The sequence below is a fragment of the Gymnodraco acuticeps genome, unplaced genomic scaffold (genome assembly GCF_902827175.1).
Source record: "Gymnodraco acuticeps unplaced genomic scaffold, fGymAcu1.1, whole genome shotgun sequence".
NCBI classification, from domain to species: domain Eukaryota; kingdom Metazoa; phylum Chordata; class Actinopteri; order Perciformes; family Bathydraconidae; genus Gymnodraco; species Gymnodraco acuticeps.
Genome location: NW_022991745.1, coordinates 30,863 through 45,787, shown reverse-complemented (window position 1 = coordinate 45,787; position 14,925 = coordinate 30,863). Strand labels below are relative to the sequence as shown.

Genomic DNA, 14,925 nt, shown 5'->3' with positions numbered 1-14,925 from the left:
CCCACGCTACGCCGGCCCCACGTGGACCCAAACCTGACAGCCATATAAATGTCTGCAATATACATATCCCATATAAATATGTCTGCAGAAACCCAACACAGACTGGGGGGGGGGGGGGGGGGGTATAGTGTGTGTGTGCTACCGCCTGTGTGTGGAGGAAAAACAAATAAAACACACAGCTACTTGTCACAGAACATATCAAATAAATAATACAGAAGAAATGAAGCATGTACATATGCAAATGTGTATGCAAATTATAATGTCTCATAATATCTAGTTCAACACTTTGGGATTCATATCTGTAATATAGAAACCACACACACACACACGTGATGGATGCGCAGAGGGGAAATGTGTGTTTTCTTTACCTTCCAGTGAGTGGATGCCTTTCTCCCTCGAGGTGTCGTAAACGTTGTTGAAATCATCTCCTGCGTTTGGGTCGGCACCGGCTGCGAGCAGAACCTTCACCACACTAAAACACACAACAAAAGACAAAGACACACATTTAAACCGAGTAATTATCCTGCCTACATCGTGTGTTATATATCTCTGCACACATGAACACAGACCAAGCCCTTCCTCAGTAATGACCCTGCCTTTACAGCAAAGATGTAATCAGGTCTATGGGACGGCAATATGGACAGTATCTTCTATCCCAAAATATGTACATTTATACTGTTTTATCTACAATTTATATAGCACATGTTCTGGGAATCCTATTAAGAAAACAGTTTATAGATGAAGTATCAGAGGGTCTCCCGTTTTTGGTGACTCTAGTGAATTAAAAACAAATGAAAGTTATTCATCACATTTATGCAAAAATATTGTAAATCCAATATTGTCGTAAAACAACTTTCTCATTTACAGTAGTGCCCTCAGTGGCCTCATACAACCAAACATATTAAAGGGATAGCTACCTTAGTGTAATCATCTCACAGTTTGTGTTCTATAATTCCCCAACTCTGTTCAAATCTTACTTTTCCTTAGCTTAGGTAACAGGAAGTAGAATGCAGACTGGATTGAGGACTTGTAGGAGACTTGTTTCCTATAAGTCACCAAACATAACTTCGACTCTTTAACGAAGTTTCTCACACGCTCACAGCTTGAAAACAAACACGCAGATGCAAATAATTCCTCAATTGACCGCGACTCTTCCACCTGATTGACTTCCATTTCTACTCCGTCCCGTTATGGTGGATACACCCCAATGGCCGCTCCCCTCATTCACTTCTAGTCGTCTGCTTTGTAACATGTACATATGTGTACATTGAGGGGGGCAAGGGTCGGGCCTGTTTCCGGCGCCTTTTTGGGGGGGAGCTGTGTGTTTTTATGTAGCACTTCATTGGAGCGTACCGCCTTATAGAACAAACACGAGAACCTCGGCAACACCACTCACTGTGACCCAACGGACATTCCAGGTACCGTCTCTCCGCCTACAGAACACACTCCCCCACACACACAAACACACACTTTACATTTACCACCATGAACGTGTGCAATGGCTTTGACATTGAGACACAGAATACACACAAAAAACGAGTCTGCGCCCAATGAGAGCGGGAGCGGGGGCGATGGCCGAAACATGAACCCTGCCAGTTCGCTGCTGGCTGCCATTAAACCTGTGACTGTGTAATGCAGCCTGGGAGGGAGTGATGGATCATTTTCAGATAAATGGTTATGGCAGGAGGCCTGAGAGGGTTTAAATGGAGCAAAATGATTATTCATAGGAGGATGAGATGGACCTCTTTTTCAGAGCAACTACACTTGAGCAAGAAACCAGATACAGCTCTCGTTTAGGAGAAGCTCTGCTGTTAAAGATGAGTATTGACAGGAGATATGACCTCAGGAATTATGGAGAGACTTGGTGCATCAACTCTGATATTAGACAGTCAATTTAAAAGTGAGGTGTGAAATTAGAGCAATTGCATTATAAAGTAATGGTTCTAAAAGAAAAATACACCTGGATATTTTTACGCAAAATGTATTAATAACATCAAACAATAACAGAAGCAGTTAAGTATTTTAGGTATGCATCAGTAATTGGAATTAGGTTAGCAATTATTTTTCTCACTAAAGACAAATCTGCAATTTTTAAGATTCTTAAAAAGTAATATTTAGCAGAAACTGTGAAAAATTGCCAAATGTTATTTGCAGGAGCCTGAGGTGTATTCAAATATACTCTATCATTCGACTTACAGTCCACACCCAAAGATACTTAGTCTACTTAAATGATAATATCAAGATATGGTCAAAAAAGCAAGACACAGGTTTGAGAAACTGGAACCAGTACTTTTCTGGCATTTGTGCTGAAAAAACCACTGGAATTGTCAATGGATTATCAAAATAGTTAATGAAATGAACATAATGTGTCAAATAACAGTACAAGCCCTAAATAGAAGATTAGAAAAATGTTCTTTGGGGTACCAGTACAGGCTCAAAAACCAAAGTACAGTGTGCCGTACGAACACGTGATTCCAATATATCAGTCAAACAAATCACAGACAGAATGATATAGAATTGCTGCCCATCTTGCTGCTGGTTTAGTAACTACATGTTCCTGTGGGAGCGGAGAGCTGAGAACAGGCCGGCCAGGTCTTTGTGTCTGACCTTGCTGAGGGGGTATAAAGGACTATCGGGGGGTCCCCTTTTGTTACTGTATCACTGTGGCTGGGGGCAGCAGGGGGGCCGTGACCCACAGAGGGCTCTCCTCTCACCCTTGCAAGCACTTCTACAAACACCTCGATGCATCCTGCGAGACACATACACACAAACCCAAACTAAGGTTGGTCACACGAGGCTGGGCAGGACTGTGTGAGGGAATGAGACGGTCTGAAAAGAGTTAATGGCATCAGAAAGGTAAACACGGAGGGATAAAGAGAGGAAAACTGCAGAGAGGAGGAGGACTGGTGACAGAGGGAGATTTAATTATACAGGAAAGTGCTAAAACTAATGAGCTTTTGAAAACAGTTGATGGTTTAACTAATCAACTGATGATCAAGTGGCTAACTTTATTTGGGACCTTCAGGAGGAGAGCTGCAGCACTCATTTAAGGCCAAACTGAAGGCATGCAGGGGTTAATTAGGTTACACGCCTATTTAAAAAGGAGTGGGCCAAAAGTTACATTTACAAACTTCTAAAACATCTGTAAATTACAGCATTTTACATTTTTAGCTAGACTGAAACATAAAAGTGTCAAATAAATAAGAATCTAGCTGCTGACTTAACAACCGTGTCCCAAACGTGTCGCTTTTTTCGTTGTGTCCGTTGTCGTGACCCTCTGTGGATGTAAGCTTAACATCCTTAACTTATATGTTCCCTTCCCTCATGCTTTAAATCTTTCTTGATGTTTGTGTTTTATTTCTTTGCATTTCTTCCTTCTTTTAAGTGTAAAATCAAATTGATTTAAGTGTTACGTAAATGTTTCAAAGCATCACAGTGGAGTTGAGCAGGAGTCAGCGTCTTGCTTGAGAACACTTCAACAGATGCCTGAGACTTGGACACATTAATGGACGTTCCCAAGCTACCTCACCATCCATCTCTTGTATCAAAAGCTTGAAATAATGACGATGCTCACTTAACAAGCTCCTGGTAGATTCAACCCTCCAGCGCGTGCCGAGGTTTGCCAGCAGGTGACCGGTGATACTGCCGGGGGCTGGTGTTATTTTCCCATCGTGCCCTGGAGGGAAGACAGGAAATGAGCACTTCCTTCTGTCCTGTTCTATAATAGACACCTGAGCCGAACTGACCATCCATGTCTCGGACCACCTGGCCCAGACGCTGGACCTCACTTGACCCCATCACACCTGCACAGCTGGGGTCAGAGAAGAGAGGCGCACTGCTCTTTTTTATTCCAACCAAAGAACCCGATTGGTCAAAGAATTTCTTTTTAAAGTGTGTCCAAGATTCATTTAGTTTCCTTATCTGTTTCTCTTCCTGAGGATATCTCCATTTTCCATTTTTCTTTTGTCTAAATTGAGGGCTAATGGCTGAGCCTGTCAGATCTGTGATATCCGGCTATACATATAAAATTGACTTGACGTTGTGATGCTAATGCCTTAAATAGTTGCAAATGTGCATGAGTTAGCTTGGTTGGATTTTCCCATGGACTGTGTCATTCCGACAAAACAAAGTCATAATATATTGTATATAAATGGGGAGGCGTGTGGTGCAGTGGGTTGTTCGTTGGTGTTCGAATCAGGGGGTCACAGGTTCAAACCCCACTGCAGTCAGCATGTCGTTGTGTCCCTGGGCAAGACACTTCACCCCACATTGCTCCTCCCACAGCATTGAGTATGTAAGTCGTTTGGATAAAAGCGTCTAACAAGTGACATGTAATGTAATGTAATAAAGGTGCCCATTATATGTGTGAAATGCAGATCGAAACAATTACAGCTTGTATAAAATAGCCACATGTTTTCAAAGACCGGTCTCCTTTCAAGCTTTTAGGAAACATACTTTTTTAATTGGAACCACTAAAACCGTGGAAATATTTTTCTGTGCTGAAGGTCATGTTCAACTTTGAACAGATATTGTTCTCCTAATCATTGCATGGTTGCTACTGTATGTAGCTGTAACATCAAGGAGGAGATGCCTCAATTCCAGCATTGTATTCTTATGAATACAATTTCATTTGAATAACTTATTTGTTGAAAATGGGACCAGTTTACAAATGTTAAAAATGATAAATGTTTAATGTGACAAAGGCTAGTATTGAGGGTAGAACATTGACGTTTTTGTATATTGTAATGGCCCACCTAAGGAAATGCGTACAGAGAACCAAAGTGTAGGAAACGTTTCTGTATGGCAGCTTGATCTGTCACTTAACCGGCTGCTTACCATCACAATCATGTTGTATCGTGACCAAATGATAGGAATATTTCCCCCACTTTTCAATCCAGCTAATCCCGGTCCCAAATCCATAATCCCACTCCACATCACTCTCTCTCCACCTCTAAGCTTTTCTCTTCTCTGCTTCCCAACGAGCCACTCATCCTCTCGTTCCATCATCCCTCCGCTTTCCCTCGTCTCGTCCCCCTGCCTCCCATCGAGTCACTCGGCCGACAGGTCGGAACGGTCAACAGGCGTTTCACTCGGCTGAGCGCTCATTGTGCACGTGAAAGCAGCGAGGGAGGGATGGAGGGAGAGAAAGAGACATGGAGATGGGTATTGTGTGTTAAAGAGTGCAAATAGTGGGCCAGGCCCTGCGCCTCCCAGATTTAGCCCCAGATCAAAGCTAAGCAAACACACGCCCCCCGATGTCTCACCCTTAATTCTTCCACACAGCCCTCTACTCCACCCCTGATTCTCTCTCACAGCCGCACCTCGACCCCTGAGCACCAGAGACGACACACCGAGCTCCTCAGCTTCCACTGAAACAGCTCTGGTCAATCTTCGGTCTCTAGAAACACTGTTACCACTTCTGGTCCGGGATCAAATAAATACGCAGTAAGGGGGGAGGTGAAGTTATTCAACAGTCCATGCTGACAGTCTAGCTACAGGCTAGACCGCGCTCATGAGCAATGTTTGCTGTGTTTTCACTTAACGGCTGCAAATAAAGTTGTGTGTGACTGAGTAATAGGCAGTTGGCCTGTAAGATATTTGGTATAAGCTCCCCTCGTCTTTGTGTGTGTTTTTGTGCGTGCATTCCCACCTGCATCCACATTTGTGTGTGTGGTTATGGGCGTGTGTGTGTTAGTGAGACATGCATGACTGATGTGTGTGAACCGATGTTCTGTCTTCCCTGCAGCAGTGACGGCTCACTGGGGGGTTAGAAGACGGGATTAAACACAGAGGAGTGTCACTGCCTCGCTGAGTTATAGCACTCATAACGCACACACACACTTTATAAGGACAGTGCAGGGGCACACACAGACAGTCACAAACACACATTTGTGTCCAAAAACACATTACACATACATCAAGATGTTACGCTCAACTATCACTCAGCACTCGTCGTGTAATTATAAAGATGTAATGGAGCTCAAATATCACCAAAAAGGGAAAAATGAAAGCACATTTTTGTTTCTGTGTCTGAGAACGAGTTACAGACAATATTGTAAGTAGAAGTGAGTGCAATTAACAATTACTTTAATTAACAGATCCATTTTTACCATTGATTGATTACTGTCACAAAAGATTCTGAAAAATGTACGACAAACTAATAAAAACCCACTTTGAAATCATATAAAGTAGCAGATTCTAACATTTGAGGAGCTGGATCCAGACACTGTTTGGCCTTTTTCATTATTATTGACTTGATTTATCAACCAATTCTCATAAATGACTTTTCTGTCGATCAAATAATAATTAAAGCACTTCAATAACTGTGTAAGTAAAAGAACACATCAATATAAATACTGATAATAAAAAATCTAAACTATGAAATCAATTACAATGTAATGTAATGTAATTCCAATGCAGAAACATAACACCTCTCTGAGGCTGAAGACTTTTCTTTTTGCCGCTGCTTTTAATTGAACTATTCACATCTTACACTGCACTGTAACTTTTATTCATGTACCTGTGTTATTCATGTTTTATTTTTTAATGTTTCTAATGTGTATTATGCTCTTAATGTCTTTCATTTTTGTAAAGCACTTTGAATTGCCCTGTGTTGAAAAGTGCTATATAAATAAACTTGCTTTGCCTCTCACATTCTCATTAAGGTTTAAATGTGTCTTGCATTTCTTTCTTGTTTCCATTTCTTAAGAAGGGAGCAACTAACCGTTATATTTAAAGAAGACTATTTTTATATTTGAGTTTCACATTGGGCTTCTCACGGGCACATTAGGCCGTTAAACAAAAAAGTGACCACACAGTCGTGATGGAAGAAAAAATAAAAGCCTGTAAATTGGATTTGGCCCGGCCTTAACCCCGGCCCCTCTCTGGGCTGTGTGTGTTCTGGGGGCCAGGAGGCTAATTTAATTTGTTGGACAGAGAGATGGGGGAACGTGGAAAGACCGTCTGTCAGTCTGAAACTCGCACTTTGCTCTTCTGAAGGCCGACTGTAACAACTAGAGTGGGACACGGATGACATATGCTCACACACTAACTCATGCAGACAGCTGCCCTTTTCCAAAACACTACATTACTGTTACATATGCTCACCAGAGAGGGCATCGCAGAACTCAGAAACACATGATTTGCTCAGAAACACACAGACCTGTGCTGGCGGTTCATGGCAGCCACCATGAGAGCGGTCCAACCGAGACGGTGGCGTTGGTTTGCATCGACCCCCTCTTTCACCAGCCTGATGGGAAAAGAAACGAAAAGTAGTTTTAATTCAACATCACTGTTATATCAACATATAGAGAGGGCATGTTATAATGATGATGTTATTGACTTATCGTACGATATATGAACATGACCTTGATCATTTTTGCTGACATCGACAACCCCCTTTGTGTTTACATGCGTGTTTGTGTACAAAAGAATGTCGACAACATAATCCCGGAATAAACAGCGGGGTTTTCCTACCGTTAATAGATTTGGGCATCTTATTTATCTTTTATCTATAACTATATTTTATATATTTTTTACGTTCCGATTCAAATGTATAATAATTCCTAGGATTCAAATAGTCAATTACATTATTGGAAAGGGGTACTTGCATTAGTAGTATGATCATTACGTCAGTGGAATTAAATAGTCTTAAACAGACATCAAATGATAATCACAATTATTTCTGGGAAAATGTTTTGTCCAACATAAGTAGTTATTATGACGACCTATAGAGGGCGTCAGAAACAAATGCCCATATAGCAATGGTACCAAATCAATAGGAAATTAAGTGCTTTGTTCACATTTTAACACATACAGAGGTTTACTGATGGAAGAACAAGTATTTGTTCACATTTAAATAAGGAAAAGATTGAACTTGTTAATGGCCATATGTTAAAACAGGAGATATGGCTTGCCAGCTGCTTGGGTTACTGTATGGAAGAGCTGCCTTGTTAGACACACCAGCATGAACCCAGCCCGATATCTTTGTCTTTATCTGACACACAAACACACACACACTTGCTCCTTGACCAGTTAATGTGTCTGTATGTTAGCCAGGTGTGTGTTGAGTTTCCTGCCGGAGGGTATGACATCAGGCACTGGAGTGGCACAATCCTTATAAAGTGTGTGTGTGTGTGTGTGTGTGTGTGTGTGTGTGTGTGTGTGTGTGTGTGTGTGTGTGTGTGTGTGTGTGTGTGTGTGTGTGTGTGTGTGTGTGTGTGTGTAAGTGATCCTTCTGTCGCCTTATGTGCTGAGCAGGCAGACAGTGTGTGTGTTTACAGTCAACACAGGGGCCTCAGTCTGGTCTGCACTCAGCTCTGAAGCTCTCTGGCTCCGTTTTCACTGCAGGGTCTGCGGGAAGTTTCAGGGTCTGGGTAGAGGAAAAGGCTCACCACTACAACTATGTCCAAGCTTTTTAGGGCAAAGTACTCTTTTAGGTTTGTTCAAACTAAGCTATTTATTTACAAAAAGGTTCATTTAAAGAAGGGGTATTGTGGGAAGTCAGAGCTTTAGTCTTTCACAAAGACGTGGCAGAATAAGATGGAGAAGCAGTGTAGATGGACTGTGCTCCGAAAGCGTTTACATCAAGAGACAGAGTGACACTTCAGGTATTTTCGGTGACATTTTTTGTATATTTCAAGTGTTTGACAGATGTATATGACAAACCCGCCCTTCAACCAAACTTCAATATTGTGGTGTCAATGTTGCCTTCAAAAGAGGCAGAGAGAGTGAGCAGAGTGTCCATTATTTTTGTAAATCCTGCAATGAAACCAGACCTTATGAATGGGTTTACCAAGCCTAACAAAATTCTTTAATGTGGGTATGATCACAGAGACAACATGCTGTTTCACAAGCTTGGCTGCAAGACAACTGGAGGGGAGCTATTAACTAATTGAACCTTTACATATCTTAAAATACAGAATACAAGAGCTAATACTTCCATTCCTGAAATGTCAGCATTGTAATTAACTATATGAACCCTGATTGGTGGAACCTGCTTTTAAAGCTAAAGCGTTAGTCTCACAGAAAATCCACTTCATATACACTTTCCACTGTTAAATTGCAATCTCAAGATTATATAATATTTCAGGTATAGAACAACTGCTTTATAAGCTCAGTGTTAGAACGAAACCTCTATCGTCTCCTCATCCTCTCAGCAGACACACCCTGACACTCTATTACTTCTATAAAACTAAACCAAAGCACTTAACACATCTGTGAGCTGCTGACTGTCCGTCTGTACTCTCACCTTCACCATCTGCCACAGGTAACCCAAGCCAGCAAATGGAGACACACATGGATAAGCACATGTATGCTGCCCTAATGTACAGTACACTGATACACCATCAGTGACACACACAAGGCAAGCACTGATTTCACACGCATATTAACATAATTATTACGCAGGGCATGACTGCTCCAACCATACACCAATATGAAGAGGGATGTTTGTCTGTATTTTATCTAACCAATTACTCTGATCCGCCAAATCAAATGAAAAAAAAAGGAAAACGTCAATACGCCAAACGTGTGACTACAGCGTGTTAGCTTCTGTCTGTTCTCAGTTACTCAAGAAGTGTAATGTAATTTAATTTGTAATATATTATCAGCAGGACAGATGGGACAAAGAAAGGCCTGACGTGGCTTTTCTCGGGTGGCTCTGGTAGACGGTCTCTGAGTGTGCAGGGGAATTGGAACAGACTCGGAGAAATGCTATTTTAATCTGCGAGTTAGAAAATATAAATAAAAGGTAAAGCAAAGCAAAAGAAAAAAAACATCTCAAACGCTTGAATGAAACACAAATCAAGGCTAATTGTGGGAATTGAGTTCTGAGTGGCTAAGTGTGACATCCATCCTGCTAACACACACGCACACTAAGATGGTCCTCTACTTCCACCTGGTGGTATTTAACGGGACAGCAGAAAGTGAAACTGGATTTTTATGATCCTCGCTGTTGCTTCAGCAGATGACCGGTGTGACAGGTATTTAAAATAAAGGCTTTCTATTATATTCTTACCAGAGCCCAATAGAGGTCAACAGTGACAACCCAATTTGGATTCAATCAACATGATTTCTTTATTCAGGGGAATTTAGTTAATTGTAGTCCAGGCGGAGATTCTGCCTCAATACATTGGAATGAAGACAGTTCATATTGGTGCAGGGGATACGGCTTTCATTATTAGATACGATTGCCAAGTAAGCCATTCAATTTAGCGTACCAATTGAATATTTTTACAATTACATATAACAATAAAACTAATGTCTCGAAATCCAAGTCATATGGCGTTAGTAATATTATATCAATCACTGCTATAATGACAAATTAAAGGTAGTATATGGCTGTTGTCTGGCATGTAGAATAGTCTTTTAAAAGGCAACATTTGGCCACTTGTCATGCCATTTATTTAATGTCTACAACACCCTTACTACACAAAGTAGGCCTCCTTAAATCATGTGGTTCACAACGGAGAGCCAATAATGTGTCTCTGTGTTATGGTGCTCGATGATGCATGTGCAAGGTGTTGAAGTGTGCGTGTGCTTTTTTGGGGGGGGAGGGGTACCTGGCAACATCTTCAGAGTTATTGGTCCTCGCTGCCTCCAGAAGAGCATCACCTTGTTATGCAAACACATAAATGGAAAAACATTACAGAAGAAGGATACAGAAAACTTGAGCACAAATATAAAACAAGGGATGACAATACTGTTCATCTTCACATTCACACATTGTGTTCCGATTAACCCAGCCAAATCTTTTTTCTTGTTTTGTATCGATATCTACGCCGGGATCCGGGGTCGAGGCTGATCCTCTTGCTGTAGTCCTGTGTCTTGGATCCTCTATCCTGAGTTCTGGATTAAGTTGTGGACTTCGGGTCGTGGCTGAACCTGTCTCTGCGGTCCTGCCTTAGGTCTCGTCATGCTGCTTCCCTGATGGCTTCCACAGGATTGTAGCTGACATCCTCGTGGATTCATCTTCTTATTACAGATACATGCCTTTCCTAACATTCGGTCTATATGCTGTAAAATGTATTATCTCTTCGATTTACACACGGCATCTATTGCACGTCTGTCCGTCCTGGGAGAGGTATCCCTCCTCCGTTGCTCTCCTGAGGTTTCTCCCATTTTTCCCCTTAAACTGCGGGTTTTCTCTGGAAGTTTTTCCTTGTACGATGTGAGGGTCTAAGGATAGAGGGTGTCGTTTTCTCATACTGATATTCTGAACAATCTGTGCCGTTGTAAGTGTCTCTACTGTAGGCTATTTTTTATTATATGTACACCACTTTGGCTCGACCAAAAATCGTTTATAAATGTGCTATACAAATAAAACTTGATTTGATTTGATTGACCATTATAACACACTGTGCCTTTTGAGAAAATGTTCAAAAAGCTGCTGACCATAAATGACATCGATTTACTTTCCTTTTTCTAATACAAAGTGAATGATCACTAATAAAGCCAGACTGTTCGGTCTGCTGCTGTCTGGTACACAGGAACAGCTTAACCCTGCAGGCCAGACTGCTGGACTCTTGAACTCACTTGACACTCACTATACTAACCATTGACACTTTACATTTATATAAATTTGACTTACTGTTTTACAATAGTTTACACCTCTCTGTGTGTATACATACATACATTAAGCATTAACATATTACATATACTACTATACCTTTTTTTAATTTTTTTTAAAATTTACATTTACTTTTATTTATTTGTTAATAAGCTATGTTGTACCTTTTTTAACTTAATGATTTAATGTATTAGAGTATTATGTTATTTCAGTGATTTTTAATACATATTTATTTTTTGCATAGTTGGTGGGACCCTTAGATATTCACAGCCAACAAGTAGTTATTGTACATATGATAATAAAACACTTGAACTAAAAGACAAAACAATTATGTCAGACAGCACAATGACAGCTGATAAAGTGTACCTCTGTTTTGAAATGTATGTGTACCACTGATGTCAAGGTTTTTGTGCATGATATTTATATACTTTTTTGAATAAATAAGATTACAAAAAAATCTACCTTTGTTATCAGAGTCTTTCTTCAGGCAGAAGGCCAGGGCAGCAGCGGAAAGCACCCCGGCAGAGGCCACCCCTGCTCGGCCGGCTCCCCCTCCTGTCCCCCGGCCCTCTCCTCCGCCGCTCTCCTCCCAATAGTGGTTGTTGTTGCGTCCCCTGCCGGCCAGAGACGCCCATGAGTTGCGGCGGTTCTCAAGGTTGGACAGCCATCTTGGGGCGAGATGGTGGTACTGCACCGCCGGGTTCACACTGGTACCAGCGGTGTCCTCGGCTAAAATCCCCCTCCTGGAGACCCGGGAGGTGGACACGATGGGGTTGCTGTTGTTCTCTGCCGGTTTCTCCCGGGTGCCCTGCCGCGCAGCACCGCTCGCGCTGGTCTGGAGGACGCGGCTGCACGGTGACAGGCTGCGCGACCTTCGAGCAATGAGCCTGGTGGGAACCGATGATAACATGGCGAGGAAGTGATCGAAAACGACCCGGGGGATGAAACCCTCAGTCTGGCTGTAATGTCAGGGGTAGTCGGGGCCGGGGACACCTCGTTAATCCGATGTAACAGCCGTTAAAACCTCGATTTATAGGCAGCTACTTTCAACCATGGAGACGAAAACAACCGTTCGTTCACCTCATCGTAGCGTGGATGTCACCAGAACGCGCGGTGCATTTTGGGAAATGGTGTTTCACTGGAAGCTTCGGTGTCAGGTCATGTGTTTACGGCAAGAGGTGTTTGTGTTGCATAATTCCATGTTCATTTAAGTCTAGTTAAACTGTTGTGAGACGCACAAGACAGATTTAGAAAAGCACACAACCGCATTTAACACATTAATCCTTTAGAAAAATGCTGACATAACAAGCTTAGAGTTTATAGTTTCCAGTGTTGCCAAGCACTAACCATTACTTTAGAAGTCCCATATCTATAGCTAGCTACCGTCTTGATTTACAGGATAGCTTTTCTGTATTTGTTTGTAATCATAGGCCTACAACCAAAAACAGCTATGTTACAGAGTTTTCCTAAAAGGAGAAGATGCCAATGTGCATTGTTTTCACGTTGTATTTATGGTGAGATGTCCACCATCAGAGGTTCTGGTACTTTAGCATTTCATTGTATACAAGAGGCCCTTAGAATAACAGAACACTGACTTTTAATGGCACAGGCAGTCGTTTTGTCAGGGCAGGCTACTTGTCCCTCAGTTCCTCATGGCCACCAGATGGCATCAAAGCACAGTTCTGAGTTCACAGGCCATTGCAGACAGTCATCTAGTATAGATAGTCATCTACATCAACAATGTCTTTAGTTTTGGCCTTAACCCTTTCATGCATGAATTATGAAAGCCTCAGTCAGGATTTTTTTTACCAAGTGTTATTATTGCTCTTGGTGCATGAAAAACAAGATTTGAACTTTTTTTTTTTTAATCTAGTTTTTTCAAAGAGATGTTTACATGTTCACTCAGGTTGACAGTATGCGTTCAGGGTTTGAACTGAAGATATGTACATTTTGAAAAAATGATAAATAAAGATGTGCAAACTTAAAATTACATTATAATAACACAAGTATATTGATTTACGGCCCAAATAGATATTGCAGATGAAGTATTTTCAAGAATAACCAGGGCCAGGGGCCAATTTGAGGCCCCACGCACAGTTATTTGATGAGTGCTAGTGGAGCCTCGCAGCGGCGAAACCGTGCCGCGCCACCCTAATTGCGCCACATAAGCGCATAGGTGCGCCTCAGATGAGGCCCCCCTCCGCAAGGTGTGGCCCCTTCCACAAGGTGAGGCCCCACACAGTCTGCATGATCTGCCTGTAGGGAGGGACGGCCCTGGGAACAACAGCAGCAGTACCAGTATGAATTGTAGTTGAAATATAGCCAGTGATGCATGACGTCCACTGTAGTGGACAGGTGGTTAATCATGATTTCCTGCAAACATAACATCAATACTTTGATAATTTATGAATTATATGATTCCTTAGTTGTTACTTGATGTCACCACATGTTTTATACTTGCAGGAGACGCTTTCCATGAAAGGATTGGCAGGATATAGATGGGTGACTTGGTCCATGTGGCTTTCTGTCGTCCATCTTGGTTTTAGAGACATGTATCATGCACTTACACTGACTTGGCACTGAGTGGCAGTGTATGGGATGATGCAATAGGGTCCTATGTGGCTGATGGTGCAACTATGCAAAAAGAAACAATGCATATACAAGAAAACACCTTTTGAATAGCTGTCCACTGTAGTGACCTCTATGCATGAAATGATGATAGTCGCACGAACAATTAAGTGATTCTCATCAGCAAAAGGACAACACAATTATAGACTCTAGCCTCAAACTCTTAACCACTGATAAATTAAAGTTTTGAGTGTAGTCATTTTAACACTATTCTCTAATTACTGAAAATGTGTTTTAGTATTCTTGAAATACAATCCAAGCCAAGCCATTTTGACATATACAAGAGTGGGCAAAATGTACTAGAAGGTTAAGTTGTGTGCTGGCAATAGGCTAACTGTGGCTCACCAGACATGAATCATAGAGGGTTTCAGGCTCTGCCATCATAAATCCACTGGCACCTTTACCGGCAATGCCATCTAAATGTCAGTGTGGCTTCGCTTTTGTATACACCTGACAACACATCCATTCTCTCCAACAAATAAAGAACCATTAAAGTATTCTTGTTTTTTATGTTCCTAAAATAATCAGATTCACTGACATTTTACATAGCAAACATTTCGACACAGGTGGAAAAAACACTGTCAACCAAGGCTCTGTTTTAAGATGTAATGCAATGTAATGTATATCAAATGTAATTGATTATAATGGTGTTTGACTGCAGAATGTCTGCTGTGAAAATGATTTATTTAACTTAGGTTTCACTCCACATTTGTCCAACATTGGTCACA

The 14,925-nt window shown here is 41.6% G+C and overlaps 1 protein-coding gene across 1 annotated transcript in view; it reads right to left on the bottom strand.

The window, feature by feature from the left end:
* The window catches only part of clpb (caseinolytic mitochondrial matrix peptidase chaperone subunit B), a 31,770-nt gene extending 19,093 nt beyond the window's left edge, over positions 1-12,677 (bottom strand). Inside the window, exons 1-4 of the mRNA XM_034199185.1 lie at positions 12,032-12,677; positions 10,563-10,614; positions 7,163-7,249; positions 369-472 (exon numbers count right to left, since the gene is read on the bottom strand). Coding sequence (XP_034055076.1) covers positions 369-472; positions 7,163-7,249; positions 10,563-10,614; positions 12,032-12,479 — 691 coding nt within the window. The 5' untranslated portion in view covers positions 12,480-12,677. The remainder of the gene's footprint in view (positions 1-368; positions 473-7,162; positions 7,250-10,562; positions 10,615-12,031) is intronic.
* Positions 12,678-14,925: the final 2,248 nt, after the last annotated feature.